Source organism: Diadema setosum, chromosome 1 (genome assembly GCF_964275005.1).
Source record: "Diadema setosum chromosome 1, eeDiaSeto1, whole genome shotgun sequence".
NCBI classification, from domain to species: Eukaryota; Metazoa; Echinodermata; class Echinoidea; order Diadematoida; family Diadematidae; genus Diadema; species Diadema setosum.
The window spans coordinates 24,398,226-24,423,297 of record NC_092685.1 but is presented as its reverse complement, the minus strand read 5'-3'; the positions used below and the strand labels follow the sequence as shown (position 1 = coordinate 24,423,297).

The window sequence follows — 25,072 nt, the reverse complement described above, 5'->3', positions numbered from 1 at the left end:
CCCCCAATAGATTCGATGCCCCTGATCTTCCCTGGGTATGCCCATAGATGTATCCTGACTGGGTCATCAGTCACTGTCGTTTCTCAATAATGATTCAGGAAATGGAGGGGGTTCAATTATGGCGATATATTTTTTGTTATTGTTTGTTTGTTTGTTTTCGTACATATTTTGCAGATGGTCCCCAGTTACTCGCGTCATAGGATGTTTACATGTAGGCCTATACTATTTGACGTTGTCAACGTCTGAGCCATACCTCGCAGTGTATGTCGATGTTACTTTCTTCGCGAGCGAGCGAAGCGAGCCAGCGCCTGAGAAAATTGTGTATACATTTTCCTACAACTACAAGATAGCATATTGTTCAGCTCTGTTACCTGTCTGAAGGCCGGCGTACAAACGTCATGCAATATGCCAGAATTGATACATATCACATTTCTGCTTCCTCCATTTTTTTCCTAAAAATTCAGGGGGGGATGATTGTACAGGCCATCCCCCCCCCTCCTCCATTTCAGGGGGGGATATATCCCCCCCATCCCCCCCCCCCGGGATTTACGCCCATGATTCCCACTGATTCCCACTGATCAGTTAAAATTACTAGCCATCCCCTTTGACGAACCCTCGAAATAATGAACTCTTCGAGCGCGGATGTTTTATCAATGAAAATAACTATTTTTTTTAATAGTTTGTAGTATGTGTTTGTGTGTGTGTGTGCGTGTGTGTGTGTGTGTGTGGAGGGGGCGGTGTAGTGTTATTATTTTTCATACAAGGCAAATCTACGGAACTGTGTTTATATTTGGAAGGGGAGGGGGCTGCAGGCCCCCGACTCCAGCCAGCCACCTCCCCTGGTTCTGCGACCGAACAAACATTTCTATGGTGGCTTCTAAGGGCCAAAGTAAAACGACTGTGTGCTGAAAGTTCACCAAAAATTCACAAATATTTCACAATATGTTCACAAATAATTCACAATTATTTCACAAAATTCCTCTTTGCACAAGATTCACAAATATTTCACAATTCTTTCGCAATAAATTCGCAAAATATTCACAAATATTTCACAAATTTTTCACAAATACTTCACAACTTATTGCGAAATCCTCCCATATTTATCGCGAATTTCTTTTACTGTCCTGAGGGGTATGGTATTATTCACGTCGAATGTACGTACGTAACTAGACGAATCTGTTCGACAGTCGACGGAAGGACGCAACAATACTCGACGGAAGGAGGAATTCATATTAGCTGCTAATTCATCAACTGTACGTGTCGTTATGTTGACGAAAAATGTGAGAAAGGAGTATTTCACAGGTATGAATCCGCTTTCACTGCACACCGACATTATGGTGGATGAATGTTGTTACGTGTAGACTGTGATGTTAGTACCAATCATAGCTTTTCGTGTACTGTTGCCGAGTGTTGGTGCATGGTGTAGGCCGATAACGATCTGGCTAGCCAGAATCCCCCAACTTTACTTGTCTTGTCAAAGTCAAGGAACAGGGAATTGAAGCCCCATAATACTCGATTGGTATAAGCTAATTAGCTTAGATGTAATATACAAACTTTCAAAATATAACAGTAAAATAATAGATTCTAGTTGTCAGTAGGACCCTACTGGTATTCAGCTATAAATTTTTAATTTTAGTAACGTTAAACATTAAACGTTAAAATTTAGATCTAATTGCAATCGTCCCAGTTTGCAGACTCTTCAGGCATAATACTAATGTTACGTCTAGTTTATTTAATTTGTATCACTGTCTAACATTAGTAGAATACATGTAAAACCACTCTCTACATAAATAGTGAATGGTCATGAGTGCGATGCAAGATTTCGCACGAGGTGAAAGACAGACGCGCTCTATTTGACGAGGCGAAGCCAAGTTGCAATGGGTGCGCGCCTCATCTTTCAGTTTCACCGAGTGCAAATTCATGTGCCATTGCATGAGTAAAGATCATACAAGAGGGATAGATCTTTTTGTTTAACGTACAACACATCAAACGTCAACAGATGTGGTCCACACGTAGATTCTTGAATTTACACAGAAATGGCAACCATTTTCCATGAAAGATGAGCAGCTGCACAGCTGCAGTCACCGTGTACTGTATCTTTGTACACGAAGCTGATCGGTTGAAGTCGTGTAAAAAAATGAGGGACAAAAGATCTACGAGCTAGTGCTTGTTTATGAGCGCGCTTGTACGTAATTACACACGGGAAATGCTTGTTTATAACTTAATTGTGACATCAGAGCTGTGCAATGGAACAAAAACTTCGAGTCAATTGTGAGTTTAACACAAAAGTCAATGGAAAATGGTGACATCAGCCATCAGTGGGCCATCCATTTTTGCTCAAACAAAGATGCACGGCTGATAGCCAGAGCGAGCGATGGAACTTTTTAAAGTTTTACTGTTACTAAATGTCATGTGATGGGCAATCGACTAATCGTATTCAAAAGCTACATTCTAGTACCGTGTTGTATACGGGTGATACGTTACTAAAGCTTACTCTTACAGTGTAGCGTCTATGCACAGCCCTGACACTGTGTACACACAAGTGTAGCTGCTGGCGCACGGCTTCTGATCAGGCTACTGTCTAGTGACGTCTCATTCTTAAAGATACTAAACATTACCATGGATACAATCATTAGTCTACATTTGTAGTAGTCAGTACTGGTGTGTGTCCTATAATTTAATAAAAAGAATCTGTACATGACTAGGCCCCCTACAGTATATTATAATGCCAGCAAATGTGCATACATTGTAAGTAGGTTCTGCTTAGTACTTGATTAATTGCGACCAGCCTGAACATGAAGCATATACAAGTCTGTGTACAAGGAGTGCCCCGTGGTTAAGACGATGATATTCCGTGGCAGCTTCAGATCAGTAACAGGAACAGATCCGTTTATATCAAAGTGAGGAAAATGGGGGGAAAATAGAATCTAGGAATTTCCATGATCTCGCAAGTATGCAACAGCGAAAAAAATTCACCCACGACAAATTTTGCCAAACTGCTCTTCACTACTATGCCATACCCTTGTTAGCTTATCGTGTTACACACAGAGGCATACAGGTAGTATAATGCACACAGTCATGTTTACAATAGCAAGTGCACTGGTGCTGAAAGCCTGCATCTGTACATTAGCTACGAGGTTAGAGAACTGTATAGAGTGGTATTGGTGTGACAAAATATTAAAATGTGTGGGTTTTTTATTAGGGGGGAGGGCCGATATTATTATACAGTGGATGTTCTGAGGAACTTTTGCCATGAACAGTCAGTGAATTTAACAAAATTAATGTCCATGCTATAGCTAACTAGGGTAGGGGGCAGGAGTTTAAAGTAGTACCAGTATGACAAATGTGTAGGGGTAGGCTACCTGTATAACTCTAAGGAACTTTTGACATAATGGTCATGTGGTTGAATGTTTGTGGTTTCGTTTTTAGGTCAAAATGACATAAAATGACATAACACAACATAACATGACATAACATAACATTACATAACATAACATATTCATTTGAACAGTGGTCACCACTAAATGAGCTGAAGTAATAATCTTTAAAAATGAAAAAATACTTTGCCAACCCTTGGGTCCGAGCATTTTTCGACATCATTCAAGCAATGAATTTCTGTGTCTTAGATATCATTACGAAGATGAGATGGATGTTTCACCTTGTTTTTGGATATCTCAGCCATTTCAAAACCGATTTCCGTCAAATAAACTTTTGATACCCCTTAGAATCGCATGCTCTTTGACATCTCATAGAGTGGTTTCTGAATATCTCGCAAAACGTTAAAAACTAAATCCTCACCTCAACCAGAACTGTACACACCCTTGAAAGCCTGAAGTTGAGATGTGGAGAAGTAGATGACACCCACCTACACTGTATATTGTGCAACTTTATTCAAACATGCTTTTCTTTTTCTGTGGGCATCACAAATTGTCAGTCAGTTTTCTTTTATAGCATGTGATGCGAAATTTCATTCTATCAAATGCCTCCTATCATCAATCATTAGTGTGTGATGACAGTTATTGAATCCCTGAACTGTGTGTGTTAGTTAAATTGAACTATTTAACTAACACACATATAATCTATTCATAATCCTGCCAGTGAATGCAAACTAATCTGTATAAAGACTTATCATACTGTAACGCGAGACCCTCTCACTACTAGTACTCATAAACCTCTTGGTAACGCTGCCACCACTCGGTCAACCATGGCCAGCTTTGTGCCCATACACAACAACCACAATTAGGTACAGCCAGCAATCCAGGCAACCAAGACTCCATACTTCACTAGTCTCACATTCTATCTCTGGTAGTCGTGAATCATATCTTTACCGAAGGGTCATTCGATGACAGGTAAGAAGTCCGCTGTTGACGAACTATGCACTGCCTTACTATTAATTATGCTACGAAAACAGAAAGAAAGAAGATATATCTAGAAACGATCTAACAAGCTCCCATGGCCCGTATTTACTAGGTCCAATAGCAATACTGTGATTACAAGCTAACTTGAGTTTGCCTGCTAATGTATGCGTATTGTGTGTCACATGCCACCTCACTAGCATTCACACCTGCAACGACACTTGTCATCTCACATGTTAAAGTAGAGCCTGCTAGTGTGTGTGTATGCCTATCGTGTATCACATGCCACCTCACTTGCCATCACCACAGTGGAAGTATAGCCTGCTATAGCATTCACACTTGCAATGTCACTTGTCACATCACATGCATCCCACATTAGCCACTACACTCACCAACACTACTACTGTTGCCACTACACATGCCAAGACACTTGTCACTGTAAATAAGTCTCCTACACTTACTTATTCCTCTGCCTTGGGTAAGCTATGGTATGGTATACACTTCAACAAAGAAGAATCGAAGAAAGCTGTCAAATACATTTGAAAACCAGTTTATTACATGACGGATTCATTCTATTCCGTTCCATTCACAGCAAAAGATACAGCTGTCACACTGGCTGTATTCATATTGTTCACATCTGATCTAGAACAACACTTACTCAGATTCATAATTGAAATTATATTGCAGGCAGTTACACTTGTAACTCATAGGCAAATACACCTTCACTTGCAATTTATAGTTTATACTATCAACCTTCAAAATCTAGTCTGAGCATATCTGAGTCTGAGCAAAAATTACACATGTCGTGTATGTGCACACACTACATATTATCATTCAAAACTGGGTCGTTACTAAAAAGGGGGGGGGGGGGCTTTAAAATCAATGCCTAGCATAACCGTCAAATAAACAATGGCCAACTGATTTACATAAGTCAAGGTTTTATTAGAGTCACTGTAGATCTTCACTCCACACAAGTTATCTCGCTTGTGGGTCTTATCTTTCCACTAACATTTCCTAGGATGAGATCTTGCGTTAAGGCTTCCCACCTTCGTTAACAATCTCCATATCAGTATCACTCAGTCTGGTAATTGGCCATATTACCCTTGAATCTTTCTCTGGGATAAACCCACTATTCCACTCAATCCACCCTTCCAGGATTCCACTATAAATGCCACCGGCCCTAGTACTTTGTTCACATGTCACTCACTCTGTCGGTGTACATGTTACTTGGTACTACATACTAGTGCTTAACCAGCACTTGCTTTCAACACTTCCATCTATCTGGTCTCAAGTTTAATATTCCGTAAACTTCCAGAAAATAATGCCGGTAAAAGAAATCACACCTAGAAAAGTTTCACTATTAGTAACAAGTTTGTCGACACTACTTGTCACTCGTCCCTTGCTTTCTGTGATCTACCAACTTTTCACACCTGACTATGAAATCTCTCCTATTAACTGTAGTTATATTCAGTGACATCACAATAACAACACTTGTCGTAACAAGTGTCAGTAACAATTACATTTGCCGCAGTGTCAAGTGTCAACAAGACAGCGCCTCAGTCACAAGGGGGAGGGGGGGGGGGGGATGTTCCTCGGGGCTGTATACTGTATACTTCTGATGAAGTGACACATGTAACTTTCTTTATTCAAGATTGTTACTATTGCGACTGTCGGTGTCGGCATTTTCCTTGTTCAGGAATTAAATCAGACAATGTTCACTTTCCCTGTTCGGGATTGCAATTGCAGGGGTACCCATTTCATCTGATCAAATGCAACTGCACTCCAACCTTCATCTCAGTGGCTACTTGAACGTTCCCTATTCGGGATTGTTCGCTCCAGTCCCGTTGTGAAAGGGGGGGGGGGGGGGGATAACCTGGCTACTGTCAAGTGACATCAGTAAACTTCACTGCTTTGAAAAACCACTATGCTTATATGGTTATAAGGGCATTTATAGTGACACATCGATAATGGGACATCGATAATAAATGGCAATTTAATGGGACATGCTTATAAGAGCATTTATAGTGACACATCGATAATGGGTTATCGATAATGGGAAATCGATGATAAATGCCAATTTAAATGGGACATACTTATACCAGTAGAATCATTATCCACAATCCAAAACTTATCTCATCAATTTCAATAACATCTGGCAACTTTCACTAACAAGTGCAACACTTGCAAAGGTTCTTAATATCTATGGTGTTCCTGGTCAGTAACATTTGCCATAGTGACAACTGTTGTAATTTGTTTAAGTGTTCCTAATCCTTTCAATTGTTCTTAGTCCGTTTTAACTGTTATCATCCGTTTAGGAGTGGCAAATACTTAAGCCAGGGTCCCAGACCCTGTTCTCCTTCCCTATCACCATTGTACTCTTACCTATCATTGCAAATGTTAATGAGACAAATGAAAGAATAAATGCATTCGTAAATCGACATGTCCTAGACTCTTTGAGTGTCTTATTATCTACTTGTCATATAGAGAGAACTGGTGGAGGCTAGACTGTAAAACTTTGGGTGACAGATGACTATCAGTCAGCTTGCCATCCTCGACCTGACCCTAGTCAAATTGGTAGTGACAATATTTTGTAGTTGTCACTGTAAGTGTTCATCACTTGGCCAAAATTGTATTACTTGTACTTATTTCACCTCGTCCAGTAATCTCTTTACAATGACTGCATGTAAAAATGTGTCTTTGTTGGACAATAGCAGACACATACATTGTACACTTGTATATGAACTAGCAATTGTTCTAACTGAGAAGCTATATCAAATAAAATTATTATATTTCACTTTGTTTGAAATCGAATTTGGCAATCATATAAAAACAGAATGAGGTAGTCTATATTCCTAGTTTGAGAGGTAAATTTAGAATTTGATACCAAAAAGGGAAGAATGATTTCAAAGATTTGGTTGTGAAGAAAACTAAATATCCTAACTTCTTCTCTAAAATACTTCCTATAAACTTACTTGAAGAGTGTCAACACTGGAAACAACTGGAACAAGAAGCTTGAAAAGGACTGGAACGAGAAGCTTGGGAAGGGCGGGGACAAGAAGCTTGGAAAGATGTCAAGAGCTAGGTGTGGCAGAGGAAAGTTTCTTGCAAGGAGAATGATGCAAAAGTTCTTTAGCATCACCTGTCTACCCTTTTATACGAAACCCCAAGATCCACTGTCACCAAAATCTAATTTGCATAATCAGTGCCAATTGGTTGAAAGTAATACCTCAGACAACCTAGTAATGCTGATTGGTTAATTCATTTCCAATACATTTATACATGTCCTTATTATCAAAGTTCATTGACTCTACAAGCAGTTCTCTTCTGTGTACGACTCTACAGACAGTTTTCTTCTGTGTCTAACATACCCACAAGACTCAATTGACATCAAAAATGCCACTTACTCTCCTAATTTTAAGCCATAAAACTTGCATTGATAAAAACTAGAACATCATACCCAGATGAATATGATACCTTTTATTACATTAATCACTATTTTCCTTCCTAAATGTTTCACAATATTCCATAATGTATTGGGCTTAACCCACTACTTTCACTGCTACTGGTACCGCAATTCGTATTTGCCGGTCAAAACAATGTGGACACACCCACTACTATAGTATGCAAATGAGTTTACTGGTGAGTGACTTTCCATTCATAATTCCAATCACTACTGCGTGTTACTGCGTAAGAGATGTCTTACGCCGGAAAAGCTTCCGTATGCAAATAAAAAGAATGGGCGGGGCTTGACTGGGAATCACGCACACACAATAAACCAATGCGCGTACTCGACTTGTCCGCGGGGACAAACCGGAAATCAAGTCGTAAACAACTTCATTGTATCCATTCATAACAGTGTCGGAGGTCAATAACTGTTACAAGAACTACAGAGGGCGCTATGCCTAGTACGTGTGTACCACAGCTTCTTAGCATTCATTGCCCTAACGCCAGTAGCCATACACAGAACTTAAATCTTCTTTATGAATAGACTGTCTCCTCGTGAATTACATATATGAATCTTTCTGTACTGTGCTTCTTAAAGGGAAATATATATTTTCGATATTTATTTATTATTTTTTTTTTTTTTTGGGGGGGGGGGGTATATGTCACAATACATTGTATAACAGAAGTTGTCTGTGGTCTACTCTTCCCCCTCAGATGGTAATGGATGACCTGAAAGTGGATGATCTGCACACTCAGGAAATGCTCTTGACTGGAGAGCATGTCTCTTTGAAGAACTTCCTTGGAGAGACCAGGGAGGTGCGGTCATGACATACCTGGACAGAATGAAGACTTGTGATGAAATGCTTGACCAAGTTATCACCTTGAGAAGCTACAGTGTATGAGTAAGTAAAAAACATAACATTTTGTTTTGTACATGTACATCTACATAAACTTAAAACAAGAATGCAGTCATGAATGTATATAACATAAAAGAGTTAGGGACAAAGTAATTCATTTTTATTTTCAGGAATAGAGCCATTTTATTGATGTCAGTGATGGAATGCTACTTAGAAACTCTGATGGTGTGACTACCATTAGAGGATCACTTACATCAAATAAGTCTTAAACACTGAACGAAATGTTCAGAGCTAATCTGATGAGTTTTCTGGACATACATACCACACTGAGGTTAGGGCAAGATGACGTGCATTTCAGATAACGATGAAGATGCCAATAACTACAATTTCAAAGAAGTATGGATGTCTCCTTTTCAGCCTTTCATTTTGTGTTTATTGTCACTGCTATTGTAAATAGTAGCATTGTTAATGTTAATATTATCAATCATTATTTCATTTCAAATTTCCAAGCATTTGATCCTTGTATTTGTGATGATAATCTGCACAGGAGCATAATAAGCCTGGAGCTAAGCTAAATTCCTGTCTGTTGTGGTGATAAGCCATATTATGACTCCTGGTCACGTATCTACCTCACAATACCCTATCTCACAACCTGCAACTTCTTATGAAAAAGTAAGGTGTTTTTTTTTTTTTTTTTTTTTTTTTTATAAATTGCGCAGAAAAATGTACTGGTTAGGTATGTAGTTGATACATATATCTTATTTCACAGCCATTAATTCCTCAGCCCAGCCAGACTTAACTTCAAAGCCATTAAATCTATTTTCAGATCATCCAAATGCTGAAACCCACCAAAGATGAGAACACTGACCAACTGGAAGCAGGCATCTCATCAATGTGCCCTCTTGATATATTTCCATCAAAGTCTGACAGGCAGCATAGGTCACAGGCTTGTCATCTTGTACTCCACAAGGAAAGTGAAGTAAAACTCAGATGAATCCATGTATGTAGATAAGATAGTGACATGTACAGAGAAAATAAAAACAGAATTAGAGATAAGTGAGGTATTGACACATGTATCCCTGATAGAGATATTAACCCACGTAGTGTCATCTAAAGCCTGCATAGCGAAATCATAATAAATTGTGCGAGTAATTACTTTCCTGGAGGTGGAAAATGTAAAGAGAAACTGAAAATAGCTAGCAATGTGAGTGAGGACTTGGCACATGATGGAGAGGTCTACATTGTGTCATCAAAAGCCTGCATATTGAATACATAACAAGGTGTGCTGAAGTTTCTTGCGAGGCAGTGCCCAAGGAGATGCTGACAGGTTTTCCTTTGAGAATTGGAGGCAGAAAACAAATATATGTTTGCAAAAGAGAACTAATGGAAGTAAGCTATAGCAATAACAGCTATTCCAGGTAAGCTTGTTACTATATGGGCAAAGAAATACCCTGGTAGTGATCTTGTCCCTCTTTATCTCTGATGTAATTGTACGTCCACCCACACAATGTGTGTATAGGGGTATATATCCCTAGGAATCACTCTGAGGTCAGGTGGTCGGGCGGTCAGTTATGCGGTCAGTGTCAGACGGTCGGTTGAAATTTTGGATTGATCAATGTAATGTGTAGTTGTGCTGGAGACTCTTGATTGTTTGTGAATAAATCTGTTGCCATGGCAACAGCAGTTTTTTATACCAATCATGAAAAAAATTGTTGGTTGATCGACCTATAACTCCCTGAGTTTTTGAGCAATTGACTTGAATTTTGGCACATGTGACCACTACAGTATGCAGATGTGCAGAACACATCTTCTGCTGATGTTGAACAATGCATTTCCATGGTAGCAGCATTTTCCACTAAAAAGAATACGAAAATATTATGGATTCTGCTAACTCCCTCGGTCTTTGAGCATATGACTTGAAATTTGACACATGTGACTGCTATGGTATGTAAATAAGCAAACGTAATCTTTCGTCATTGTTGAACCATGCGTTGCTATGATAACAGCGTATTTTGAATGAAAAATCATACAAAAATAATGTGGATCAGATGTCTCCTTAGGTCTTTGAGCACTTAGCTTGAAATTTGGTACTTGTGACCGCTATGGTACATAGATGTGCAAACTTAATCTTTCGTCATTGTTGGGTAATGTGTTGCCATGGTACGTGTACCAGCATATTCTTAATGAAAATCATACAAAAATAATGCGGATTCAGCTGACTCCCTCAGTCTTTTAGCATTTAGCTTGAAATTTGTCACATTTGACCGCTATAGTACAAAGGTGTGCAAACTCAATCTTTCATCGTTGTTAAACAATGCGTTGCCATGGTAACGGTATTTTTTCACTAAAAAGCACACTAAAATATTGTAGATTCAGCTAACTACCTTTGTCTTTGAGTATTGATATATACACACACGTAGTTTTAAATTTGGCACATATGACCGCTTTTGTACGTAGATGTACAAACTTAATATTTCATCATTGTTGAATAATGTGTTGCCATGGTAGCAGCATATTTTGAATGAAAGTCATGGGATAAAGTTATTTCAGGTTACTCCATCAGCTTTTGAGCATTTGACTTGAAATTTGGCACATGTGACGGCTATGGTATATAATATAGTTGTGCGAACTTCAATTTTTGTTAATGTTGAACATTATGTTGCCATGTTAGCAGTGTTTTTGTTTAATGAAAATCACAGAAACTGCCAATTTACTTGTCTTGCTTCCCCAGGTTTTGAGCACTTGACTATGATGCATGTGATACATGTGACCATAGTTGAACAATTCAGTTTTGAACAATACATTGCTATGGTAACTTTTTTTTCTTTAATAAAAAGCATACAAAGTTAAGCAAACTTCCTCAGTGTTAGGTGGGGTATTAATCACATTGAGTGATAGTTCTAGTTCTACATGTGACCGTGTCTGTAAGGCGTTGCTAGGGTGACACCATGTTTGGGAGGGGGGATATGCTGGAATGCACTTTTCCTTTGACGGAGAATTATAGCTTGCATATTTCTGTGGTATGTGTGTAGTTACAAATTGTATTAGCAACAAGAAAACATTGCAGGGAAGCATGCAGGCTGTGCTCAGTTTCGGGGAGGGTGCATTTCAGGTGTCTTTCCTTTACAATGTATGTTTGGTACTTTGCTGATTATTGACAGGTGTGGTCGAAAGCAGACTATTTTGTTTGGAGGGTCTTTCTGTGGGCATGCCAAAGAATCTGCATGGGGAAAGATAGTATGGGGACTAATTGTGAGGTGTATGGCGTATTAGGATTTTTGTTTAGCTACACGGGTGATGATAATATTGAGGGTCAGCGAAGGTTGACATGCATTTACACTGCGTAGGCTGTTTTTGTTATTCTTTGAATTAAAATAAATTTTATAGTACCAGTAAGTTATCGAAAGTATTTATCTATTCGATGTGAAATTAGATAACGTTTGATCTCCTTAATGATTTTAGTATGCAGTTAGGCTTGTGAATTTTATGAGCAATTAGGGCTTATATGTTTATTGTGTAATTTGACAGATTAAGCATGGATAGCGATACAACATTTGACTGCGACAGTTACTGCAGTTTGTTTGTTTTTTCTCCAAGGAGTTAGGGTTACGGATAATTGTGATAGGAATTTAGGTTTAATTAGTTTGATTCGACGATTAGGATTAAGGTTAGGGTTAATAATATTTGGCTTCATGTGCAGACATTTCATGAGAGCAATTATTGCAGAAGCAAATGTCATGAAACCGTGCGTGGATACGTTGTATGTAGCTAATTGTTAACATAATAAGGTGAGAGTAAATGGTGTTTGAGTGTGAATAGTATTTACTGCACATATTGACTGAAAAAATCAATTTGATTGTTTCAAATTATTAAGGGGATGGAATGAAATATGTATTATTTTTGTGCAATACATGTTAAACATCAGTTTTTATGTTTTTATGTTTTTATGTTTTTTCAGCTTTTAAGTGTAGGGCCTACAGTACTAGACACCATGAAAGAATGGAATCATATGACAATAATGAATTTGAAGTGGGCATTCCATTCATTTTTTAATAATCTTGATTCATGTATGATTTATGTAATGTTCTAGCAGTGTGTTTCTTATCGATTTGAAATGGGGAATAAAAATGCTATCAAACAAACTCCAACAAGTGATCTCATTGCAATCAGAAAGCTACATCATTAAAAAAAAAATACACTTTCATTGATACCATCAAGTGTGACTGTGGCCAGTGTTACTATGTCTCTGTTTTGTTTTGTTTTACCAGTTATATCAAATTATATTATTCTTGATCAACAGTGGAATTCTTGTATACCTTTTTTGTGTATTGTTCATAGAATGCTGAGCTGTTATATTAAATGCAAGATGCCAAAATAATTTTTATTTTTCCAGAGTGATATCTATATGATGTGATTTTCATGCAGTGTCGAATTCTAAGGGATTGACTGATTTGTTGTATGTCTTTGTGACAGGACTCATTGTGCATACAAGTGTAATATGCTGTGTTTGCAGTCACACTGATTTTTGTTCTGTATTTGAGGTGGTTTATTTGTGCATGTGTGTGTGTGTGTGTGTGTGCGTTTACTTATGTCTGTGTATTTGTCTTTGTATAATGATACAGACTAGACTATACATAATGGTGTCATTGTAGAGTAGACTGGAATAAAAGAAATTACACTGACTTCATGAGAAAAATAGAATTCTAGACATCTCACAGTTCCTTGCTTGTAAAGTATAGAATGAAACTATGGTTGGGCTAGAAACTGTATCTCTCGATACATTCTGAGATTCGTCTGTAGTCCGGTAGGGACATTTCTAACCACTTCTACCGTTTTTTTTTTCTTTCATTTATATTTCATTTCCAACAAAAACATATAGATATATTACAAAAATTGAATACAGTGCATACATTTCATTATACAAAGTAAAGGATAAATTTACAGAAAACTTGTAGGTATATAGAAACATTTTGGAAATGGGGAGGAATGCTAAAAAGCTGAGCTTGTAGGGGGCATTCCCCCACATGTAATACAAGAAATTTATATGATCGATTGACTGATAAACATTGAAAATGGATGAAACAAAGAAACTAAGACAAAAAGACCTATAACCTAACTTATCCGAAACAAAAACCCTGAACAAATCCCTACACTAAGTCGCTGTCATGCCGGAAGAGAGAGGAGAGAAACAAAGAAGTATATGTGTGTGTGTGTGTGTGTGTGAGTGTATGAGAGAGAGAGAGGGAGAGAGCGGGAGAGAGAGACTACCGACTAATGTGTTTCTGTTAGAAGCATAATTATACAGGTGTAATGTACCAGCAAAGATCAGAAACATGGACCGAACCGCCGAATGCCTAAGCTGTTGGAAAAAAATTCGCGACGAAATTCGCGACGAAGTGCGCTATAAATTGTGAATGTATTCACAAATATTTGTGAAATAGTTGTGAAATTTTTTCCGATTTATTTCTGAATTTATTCACAAATAATTGTGAAAAAATTCACAATTTTTTGTGAAATACTTGTATATTATTTGTGAAATCTAAGACAAATTCACAAATATTTCACAATTATTTGTGAATTATTTGTGAATTCCGACTTAAATTGCGGGATGTTTGCGACGTCCCTTACAGGCTTCCATACATTTCAGCTCTGTCCTGATCCATACACCATAAAAAAAAAAAACTCCTGTCCGCGGCCAGTTGTGCAAGGGGCTTCTGTATGTACACCATCACCAGTACCATGGTACGGCGTACCACTTACCACCACCATTCCGTAACAACCTGCGTACGTATTTGTATTACAAGAATCCGCCCCCTGAAGCGGAATCGAAACAACAGATAATTCAGTGGGTGGAAGAGCAGAAGAAGGACACTCCTGGACATTAGAAGAAATGAAGGTCCTGATCATATTCGCCACAGTCATCGGTAAGATTATGAAATCCCATTAAGATTGTGTTTTGATATTTGATGTTAGGTCATGAGAATTTTCGAAGGCTAAGAAGATTTTGAGTCATGGAATTTTGGAAATCAAGAACAGCTAGTCTTGCAAAGTCTCTTGATCAGTGCACAATTTATAGTGGGTAGTCGATGGTCACGCACGGCCGGGTACCTGTTCACAGGTAGAACATGTAGAAAGAGCATGACTTGTGTCAAATGCCATGAATGCATGCTCTCTCCCACTCTGCACTATCCCATAACTCGTGATGATATTGATAATGATACAAGTAGATATATACTTTGGATGTAAACATGTCGCTGTAATTCTGCAAAAGTTTCTTGAACATTTCTGTCAGAGATATTCATGAATAATATAAATTTAGTAAGTGATGTTTGTGTGAAGGCTCTTTTACTTCAAGTGAATTTCGAAGGGGACAGGCTGCCTGAACTGAATGAAACAATAGTGGTGGCTTAATTTTCAAAACTATTCATGATTCACATTTTTCTTTTTTCATTCTGTTCTCTGTATGAGTTATGTTATTTACTTGTAGACCCATTCAAACTGGGATTAAGTTTTTAAACTTACTTGTGGTGAGGACTATTACCATGGAATGTCAGGTTAAAAAGTCATCTCTGGAAGTAATGTATTTTATGTTTAAATTTCTTGTATGTATGTTATTCTGTAATGTCTGTATAGTAGCTGCGCAATATAGATGTCCTTTATTATTATTATCATTATTATTATTATTATTATTATTATTATTATTATTGTTATTATTATTATTTATTATTATTATTATGTTGGCCTATTCTCTTTTTACTGTCAAACCAACCAAAACTCCAATTTTAGGTGTGTGCTTGTGTGACACCAAGACTTGGCAGCGGGATGTTAACTATGGAAACCCTGACAACTGGTCCAGCGGCAAAGTGCCTTGTGCTTCAGACACCATCAAATTTCCTGAATCTGTGAGTTTAGTGTACTTTTTCATGTCCTCCCCCCCCCCCCCCCCCAAAGTTGTTGATTGTTTTTGTTTTAATGCAGGAACTTTATGGCAGGGCAACAATAGATGTACGGTACATTCTATCATGGAAAAAAAAAAATAATTTCATTGGTTGCCCTCCTGCCTGTGACAGTTCACTTTTTTTTTTCTTCAAAAAGTGCTCTTAATTCCTCCTGATTGAGCAAAGACAAATTGTTGCTTCTTTGTGACAGTGATGGTTTTATGCAGGTCATTATGAACATGTGTCTCAGATGATACATTATAATTCTCTGAAAAACCTATAACCAGTTTATCTAAAAGTTAATCATCACTAGTTGCTTATGAGAATTCTTGCATAGTATCTCATTTTTCAATTAAGTGCAGACATTTTTTCTCCTTCAGCAAGGTGGGAAAGAGCCTCATGGAGTGTTGCATTGAAGATGTTTTAATTCTCTGCTCACATCCTCTTTTTTTTTTTCTCATTGATAGTCAGATTTTTTTGGTTATTTTTATGGGCCATCTGCTGATCAGATTTTGTTCACTTTAACTATATATGATCTATGATCTTAAAAATGCTCTTTATAGTAAAGAAAATGGATATAAACTGGGAATTTCCATGATGAAGCTCATATTTTTGTTTAGGATGATGCACCAATACAGAAAATGGAACATAATGTATGCAATGAACAATATTTGAACCTTAATTAGTACTGGTGCATGTGTTTATAGATGAGTGACCATAAATTCAAGAGAATGTATGTTGCAAGTTAATACATTTGATCTGGTATATTGTTTGTTATAGACGGGTGCAGTTTTCATGCAGACCAACACAACCCTTAGGGAGATTATACTTCCAATGAATGGCGCCCTCGTACTGAACAATTACCTTCGACTGGCATTTTCGGATGATTCCGAGGCAGATCCAGAGTGTGTTGGAGAAGGTATGGAGCATTAGATAGGATTACTACCACGACAGTGATAACTGTAATGTAAAGAAAGAACAATAAAATGTATGCATAAAATGGCAGTTCTCTGAAATTTTATTGGTTGAGCATATTTGTTGAAATATGTTCTGGGAATAAGACTCAAGTGCATTTTCTTTTATCTTCTCTCTTTCTTGCTTCTCTTATTTTTATTATAAGATGTGATGTGATTAAAACAAGTTTTGGAGATCTCTAGGCATGTTTTTGTTCATCTTTATGTTTGCTTTTATGATTTTTTATCTTTTTTAGATTTGAAAAAAATCCTGCAGAAGCTGCTACGCCAGATTTGTTTTCTTTGTCAAGGAAATTCAGCAAAATGTGCAGAAGTAAGGTCAAGCAATGTAATTATGTTTCTCGGTGCCTGAAATATTGTGTGTGTATGTACCCTTTAACCACCAGAGCAAACGTTCACCGGCAACACTCCAGAGAATTGGTTTGACTCGGTGAACTGGGCGGGGCCGTCGGGTCCCATACCGGTGGACACAGAGAATGTGCCATGCCAGTTTGACAGGGTGGTGTTCCCCACCGACAAGCTCTTTTACGTCGGGGTCGATCTCAGCACCTCCATTGGCACCGTCAGCTTTTCTGGAGTGGTATGTCATCGCTTGATTTTGGCGACAGAAAGACTAGTTTGGTTTGGTGCATAAATTGTTCTGACTGTTCCTTTCTGCCACTCATCTGATGATATCACGCTACCTTCTGATTTTGTCTAAAGTCAGAGAGTAAGCTGAGATGTATCCACATAATGTATCCACATAGATCTGTCCAAGTCACAATTAATATCCTCTGACCGTGATCAAAACTGCAGGCTTTTTCGGCCACATAAATTGACAAAAAGGGGTCATTAATTAGCAAGAGAGTGAAACATACAAGAGTGAAAACTGAAATATATTTGACTCTGGTATTTTCTTTAAATATATATAAAAAAGTAAATACGACAGTTTAGAAAATTGTAGTAATAGTTTTACCGTTTTTTTCTCCCAGATTTGAATTGATTTCTAGAAGTGAAATTCTGAGCGTCACCAGTGCCACCTTTGACAGAATTGATATAGTCAGTGCAATAGGCCAACTAAGCTTTAGTTAGGTATCTGAGCAATTGATTATAGTGTAACACCAAAAACAGTAACTGTAGTTACCAGTCCCCTCCATTTCCGACCCTTTCCTTGTTATGATTCAGTCACATTTTGTCCATGAATTTCTTCAACTAAAGTATGTTTATTGTTTCATGTAAACAAATGGCGTGTATTCAAATTTCATTTGGATATATGCCAAAGTTAAATTTGTTTATATGCAATTGTCATACTATATGCTTTGGCCGGAAATGAAATAAAAGTGAAATTAAATGAAATGAAATGAACTGTATGAAGTTTTGGTTAGTAGCAAATCTTTGTGTTAGTAATTTAAAGGATATTTCTTGTTCTTCTTCTGTTGGATTGAGGGTTGTCTCCTTTGAATTCAAATGCTAAGTGCTAGAGCATGACATGATCTTCCTACTCCTGTAACTTTTGTTTGTTTGTTTGTTTCCTCCCAGGATTACTCTTCCACTAGCTCCTTCGCCAGTTTCATCAGCTCCCCACCTGGCCAGCAGCAGTTTTCTCTCTCCAACAACCCAACCATTACTCTTCAGAACACCCAGTGTGGGGACCTGACAGGATGCCAGTGTGGAAACGATGTGGAACCGGTAAAGGGTCATGCCTTTAATTTTTGTCCTTGGCATTGCCATGCCTTTCCTTGTTGCCGCTATCATTGCGGCAACATGACATTGCCATCATCATAGAAATTGCCAGTTATTGCCTCTCTGATTGACATTTTTTGTTTTATTTTGTATTGACTTTGTCAGTGTCATTGTCATTGACAGTGTGATTGACATTGCCATTTACGTTGTAGGTAATGTTTTCACTGCATGCTGTGGCCACTGTCATTGTCTACCTGGGTGTTTTTAGCTGTCCTGAGCTAGCATGTGCTTGATTCAGATCTGCCCCCAAGATAATCTCTTCTGTGAAAGGAAACATGTAATTGAAAATGGATAGACGATTATGAGCAATTTACCATGGAAGAAGATTGAGATCTTCAAAATTTCACTTTTACTTTTGCAGGAATGCCATAGTTGTGATAATCCATTGGTCACTAAAGTTTCATGTGTTTGCCCTCATATAAACATTTTTGACAATCAGGAATCAAGAGTATCTTCAAGACATCTGTCAAAGATTTCATGAGGAATACATCTCCCAATGAATGGCTTATGGAAATATTGCTTGAAATTATCGTCATTATTTGTGTGTGTGTATGTGTGTGTGTGTGTGTATTCATGTGCCTGTGTGTCTGTCTGTCTGTGTGTTTGTGTGTGTGTCTCTCTCTCTCTGTCTTCGTCTGTGTTCAAGTGATGACACACACATTTCACCCTTTATTTTCAGGTACGGACAAAGATATGTGGGTTAAGAAGTGGCAGCTGTCCAGCGATAGCGTGCAGGAATGCGGTCACTCCAGCCGGAAGTTGCTGTCCTTTATGTGGTAAGTTTTAAATTTCACTAATCCATTATACATGTGGTGAATTGTTTCTTCTGGCACTACTATGTATGGGAAGTGCTTAGTCTGGTAAATCCAGTCACAGACAGATCTTAACTTTTAGAAGCATGTTAGCATTTATCATTAACCTCTGATTTTAATAGCTTCAGACTTGGATGATATGAGAGACACTTGTAGCTTGTATTAAGACTGTACACCTTAGATTATACAAACTTTTAACATTGCTAAGCAGTACCTTTAAGTGTCATGCAGCTTCTATTTTATCTGGAAAAATCTTGTCACATGTGACTAGCGAAAGTAAAAGCAACTGATGTGAAAATGCCTGAAACTAGTAAGAAGGTAAGGATCATGAAGCATTTGATGAAACAGAATGATAATTTCAGCAAATTTCACTGACATACATTTGATGAATTCAGCAAACGTGTTGACCTAGAATGCAGATCGAGTGCTTGTGGTGCTTCCTCTGTAATGCGACATTATGTAATTTCTATTTCAGGGGCTCTCATCACTATGGACTACAACCCTCAGTCTTTTAACTATGAAGCCACAAAGAGCCAGATTGAGACCAAGTTTGGCTTGAGGTCATCCAGGGTGAGTTTTGTTGTGTGCTTTGCAACTTGATTGCATTGTGCACCAAGAGGGAGTCCGTTCCTTTCATTGCATTAGCCCCCGTTGAGGCCGGTTTGATTTTGCTACAACACCAATTTCCCATAGACACCTGCCCGAGTATACTCTGGACTCATTGTGTACTTTGAGTGCTGACTGGTACAGAGAACCCCATAGAGTTATGCACATTGCCTCCACAGTCCCTGGCACAGACATGGCTAAGAAGTAAACTCCACATCGTTCCGCGCAGTCATATTCTGGTTGGTTTTCTAGCCAAACCAGAGTATCTGTAGATATTTTTGAATATTTTTTTTTCTTTATTGGGTGTATTGTTTAGACTCCTTTCATTGATTTTTGATGAGTTTGTCATTTGTCACACATTTTTTAATAGATATCACGACTATCAAGATTTTTATATAACAAGGACTTGAAGTGCTTATTTAGTGTGATGAAATGTCGTTATAAAAAGGTTGGATATAACAAAACCCTCTTAAAATACAAGGTGATAATTTTGATCCCAACTCTCTATATTTGTTTGTTTTTGTACCCTGAGAAACTTGATATGACAAGGTAAATGTCAATTTTTTGTAAATATTTGCTATGGTGAGGTTCCCCTGTATAGTGACATAGTTTGGGGAATGGAAGTCTGTGACATATATTATGTCTGAACACGACGTCTATACACCCGATATGTGAAGTGGAAGTTGTACTGGCAGTACCCGGGTACAAAGGAAAGGGCAGGACAGTACAAAAAAATGTTTTGCTTTGTTGTAGAATGTATTATGCTGAATGTGACCTTTTTATGTCTGTCATGATCCTTGCGGCCATCAGAAGAAACGCCAAGCCACTGGGGAGGTCTCCATGTACATGTCGAAAACCATAAGCAACAAGATCCAGATGGTCTTCACCGACAGCAATGCAGGGAGCAGTAGTGGTCAGGCAGCCGTCAGTCTGGCTCAAGACGTCCAGAACGACCTTTTTACAAGTATGTGGTCTCTTTTTTTTTTCTTCTTCGTGTTTTGTTAATGATGGATATTTATTGGTTTTGTTGTATTTTTTGCAGCCCATATTCAGGGCTCAACACTAACGGTGGCCCGGTGGCCCAGGGCCACCAAAAACGCATGGCGGGCCACCAAAATTTCAGAAATGAAGAATTTGGTGGCCTGATTGGGCCACCAAAAAAGGTCGGATGTTTGCCTTTGGGCCACCAAAAATTAAAGTTAGTGTGGAGCCCTGCCATATTGCATATTGCCCATTTTCAGGTGCATGGAAAACAGAGAGAGATACATTGCATGCTTTGGTATTCATATTGTTTTGATTGTCATGAATGGTGACCTTTTTTCTTCCTTTTTTTTTTGTGGTAGCAATATTCTGTGTTGGGCATGCATCTCACTATATGTGGCATATATACAGGACTTTTAAAGCATGGGTCTACACCACTTTACTGGTGATATTAATCCCCTTCATATCTTTTGTCAAGGCTCTGAATATTCTGTCCTTTGTTTTTCTCCTCTGTAAAGATGCTGATGACTATGGTGTCAGTAATGTCAACATGCAGAGTTCAGAGAAAGGGACTGGAGGGCTGTCTGGAGGTGAGATAAACCCTCAGTGTCCAGGAACTTGATACATCCTGTGTTAAGTCTATGGGGGATTCAAAGTCTCATATTGTAATGATTTAATTTGTGTTGCACATACCAGGAGTGAGGATGCCCCTCACCTTTCATTGAAGTAGTATTGACAAAGCATATAAAAAACAGCACTTCCAAAAAAATTCATTTTCATGAGGCAGTGGATATATACTTGATGTAAGATCACTGTGAATATATGCTCATTATTAATGAGAGATTGCAGTGAATATATACTTGTAATTAATGTGAGGTAGATGATCTAAACAATTCAAATCTTCCCCTGTATTATGTACATCTGAATGCTCATGACATCTTTAAGTGGTCCATGGACTAAAAGAGTCTTCTTCAAAAGATGAAATTTTACATTTCAGGATATGATAGCCAGTATTACTGCTTGTGCACATGCAGAAACTGTAAACTCATATGATAGGATAATTGATCGTATCATTCCCATCCATCATATCTCAGGAGTCTCGGGTGGGGGTATTGCTGGTATCATCATCGGCCTGGTAGTGGTGGTCTGCATCTTCAGCACTCTCATCTTCTTCTACTTGAGGAGAAAGTAAGTTTGATACAGTGCACTCCCGTTATAACGAACACGGTTATAACGAAATTCCGGTTACAACGAAATAAATTTTAGGGCCGCAACATTATCAACTCTATGTATTTTTATTGTTTATTCATTCGGTTATAACGAAATTTCGTTATAACGAAAGAAAACTGCCGGTCCCGAGGACTTCGTTATAACGGGAGTCCACTGTAATGGAAGATATTCTGTGCTCTGTTATTTTCTTCCCTTCTTTCCCCCAATGAGAGTTGCCTTGTAGGATCTTTCGTTTTCTTTTAACTGCAGCAATTGGGTGCTGATTTAGTGGCATTATAGTAGAACTTATAAGTATGTCTTTGAAAGTAGTTCTGTGCTATATTCAAGTGTGATTGCCCATATATTTGTTCTTATGATGCAATATGGTTTGAATAACTGGTCCTCCTGTGTAAGGGTCCAGAGCTTCACCCATTATACCTTAATTCTCCCAGTTTTGAAATGTGAGTGAGGATTTAGGAAAAAGAAAATGAATGGAGTGACATTGTCTGTGTGGTATTGTGCTCTATACCATAGGAAATATATACAACATGGTGAAAATTCAGGGCCCAAAATTTTTATCACTAAAGTCTATGGTGCAAAATTCCCTTCAGTTACAATGAAATTGAGATCCTGAGGACTATGTTATAATGGGAGTTGCCTGAATAGGATTGAGGTTCCATATCCCAATAGGCACAGAAGACTACAGCCATAGTAATCATGTAGACAAGAGAGGGGATATAATTTTGAGTGACTTGACTGATGAGAAAACGAAATAATCACATTTTTCAGTGCTATCAGAGAGAAGCAATTTTTGATGCTGTTGCCATGACATTTTGTTACACTTGTTAATTTTCCTCTTAACAGCTCCTTTGGTGCCAAGGATGAGCCCCTCCATGCAGACATTGAGATGTCTCATAGCCTTCCTCCCGGCTTCATGCAGGAGATCTCCAACCCAGCCTATGACTCCTCGCTGAGGGGCTTCGACAATCCCATGTACACCACCACCAAGGTAACTGGAACCAACTGACTTTGCTCACTTAGGGGGATAGATACACCAAGCTCTGATTGATAGTTCACGGTCAAACACGCATGAGCAGCATTGGTGATCTGATGGTGTAGATGTCACATGTGAGAAAGAGATGAAGAGGTCATACTCGTATCGCATCCTGTCCAGTGTGGTCTTAATAAGAATTTTCATAGGAAATATCAACCAACAAAGGTTTTGTTCTCCCCCTGAAATCATTTATGGAATGGTTGAAGCCAAGTTGTGTTGATGCTTTTATTTGATGGAGAGAAGTGCCAATTATTATTAGGGGCCTTTAAAGGGGAAATCCACTCCAAATATAAGTTAGTCTGATAAGAAAGAGTAAAATATTACGAGTTCAACGGTAAGATTTTTATCAAAATCAGGTGAAAAATAAGGAAGTTATGACATTTTGAAGATTTGCAAATTTTTCAGGAAACAGTTCTTGAACGGTCAATTTAAATGTATGCAAATGGCAAAGTGAGCATGTCATACCCTCACAACTTGCCATATAGTTTGTACATAAAGTTGTGAAATTTCCAGTTTCTTATTCAAACGCAATTATGCCCAAGGCTCAAATCCTGGTATATCCAACTTATCACTATCCTTTTCATTATTATCACAAGTACAGAGAGTCTCAAAAGAGTCTGAACCACTCACTTGTGATAGAGACATGTTTAATGCTGATACTTGTCTTGTGACATTGTTTGTGTAACTCTTGAATGTAGCATAACAAGCATCTCTTGCTCATCCTCCAGGAAAACATCTATGCAAGTCCAGCAGAGGTGAAGGTGGAGCCGGTGGAGGCTGCCAAGCCGCGGTACGTCGTGGAAGAGAAGGGCGCTAACGAGGGTCCAAAGTGGGAGGAAGACGACAACCTCAAGGCCTTCTCCAATCCAATGTCTCCCGATAACGAAGAGTCCATTGCCTGAACGGCTGGCAAGAGGACGGACAGTTTCCAGGACAACAGGACTTATTCACGTTAGCGTTTAGACTTCATATGATTGTGTGCTAGAAATTGTGTGTTAATTTCTAGGAGTTGTTTAACAGTACACCTGTACTTTGTCTATGCATTCAGAAAGTGTGCCGTGAAAAAAAAAAATGTGTGCTTGTCAATGAAAGAGAGCCCTCTATTTTTATACATATTTAAACCAAACCCTTTAAAGCAAAACTATACAGAGAGGTATTTTGGTAATTCTTCACATCAAGTTTTTATAAATTTGGTTTGCATCTAGTGCATCATATTACAAAGAAGATTTTTATCACAAAGAATCTTAACTTGAACAGAATAATCTATTGATAATTGCATCATATTGAATTTTTTATGTACATTGTACATGTAGGCCTATAGGACAAGGACCAAATGCAAAAGTTTTCATATTCTTCGAGATATGTTATTGTTACATCACTTTTTCCCATGACTGGTCATTGGATGAATTGCTAGGTTATGCTGTGATAGAGGCATTAGATATTAGAAGCATTGCCTTTTGCGAGGTGCTGCTACATCATTCCCTTTTCATTAGTGTATAATTGGATATGAAAATGCTTTTGATGTACAATGTATGTGTTTTCAGAGTGATTAGAATCCCCTTGACGTTACAGTATTGTACTGGAACCTGTTTGACCAATCTTGTATTCAAACTTTTGATACTATGGCTAGAAATCATCCTTCAGCATGCTTTTTATGATCTTGTACAATCAATGAGACTGAAAGAAAAAGAAAATATTATCTGTAAATGTACTTTTAATATGTGTCTTGGTACATTTTTATACGATTAACATTTTATACTCCATGAATTTTTAACAATAAACTAGCTTGCATCAAAGTTTTTGGAGTCATGAATGTCATAAATTAAAGAGAGTAATGTTGATGTGGCAGTTGGTGCACTGGGCCAGGGCACTATGATGTCAGTTTGGTGTCTGTGGCATTTAAAAAATTCTTGTATTCATGGTTTTGAACTGATGTACCCTGCTGGAGCAAAGCTTTGGCCCATCCGAGATGAAGGCACACAGTAGACAAATCTGAGAGCACTTTGATTATGGAAGATTTCCTCTCCATGAAGTAAATGTATGACTGCGAGAGTTATGAAGGTTCCTCGACGCATTTGCTGATATGTCACACTGTAGAATGCACACACTTCTACACAAAA

At 38.1% G+C, this 25,072-nt stretch overlaps 1 protein-coding gene and 1 long non-coding RNA gene across 2 annotated transcripts; both read left to right on the top strand.

The window, feature by feature from the left end:
• The first annotated feature begins 1,193 nt into the window (after positions 1-1,193).
• On the top strand, positions 1,194-9,625 carry LOC140228716 (uncharacterized). The gene is made up of 3 exons (XR_011901252.1): positions 1,194-1,302; positions 8,514-8,701; positions 9,483-9,625. It is a non-coding gene; the product is annotated as an uncharacterized lncRNA (long non-coding RNA).
• Positions 9,626-14,489: 4,864 nt separating this feature from the next.
• Positions 14,490-24,732, top strand: LOC140228709 (protein amnionless-like). Its single transcript, XM_072308988.1, has 12 exons — positions 14,490-14,580; positions 15,443-15,558; positions 16,375-16,513; positions 16,955-17,148; positions 18,087-18,236; positions 18,970-19,066; positions 19,578-19,672; positions 20,519-20,672; positions 21,208-21,279; positions 21,784-21,877; positions 22,763-22,907; positions 23,681-24,732. The coding sequence occupies exons 1-12, from the start codon at positions 14,547-14,549 to the stop codon at positions 23,852-23,854; spliced, it is 1,464 nt and encodes a 487-aa protein (XP_072165089.1). The 5' UTR covers positions 14,490-14,546; the 3' UTR covers positions 23,855-24,732.
• The last annotated feature ends 340 nt before the right edge of the window (positions 24,733-25,072 follow it).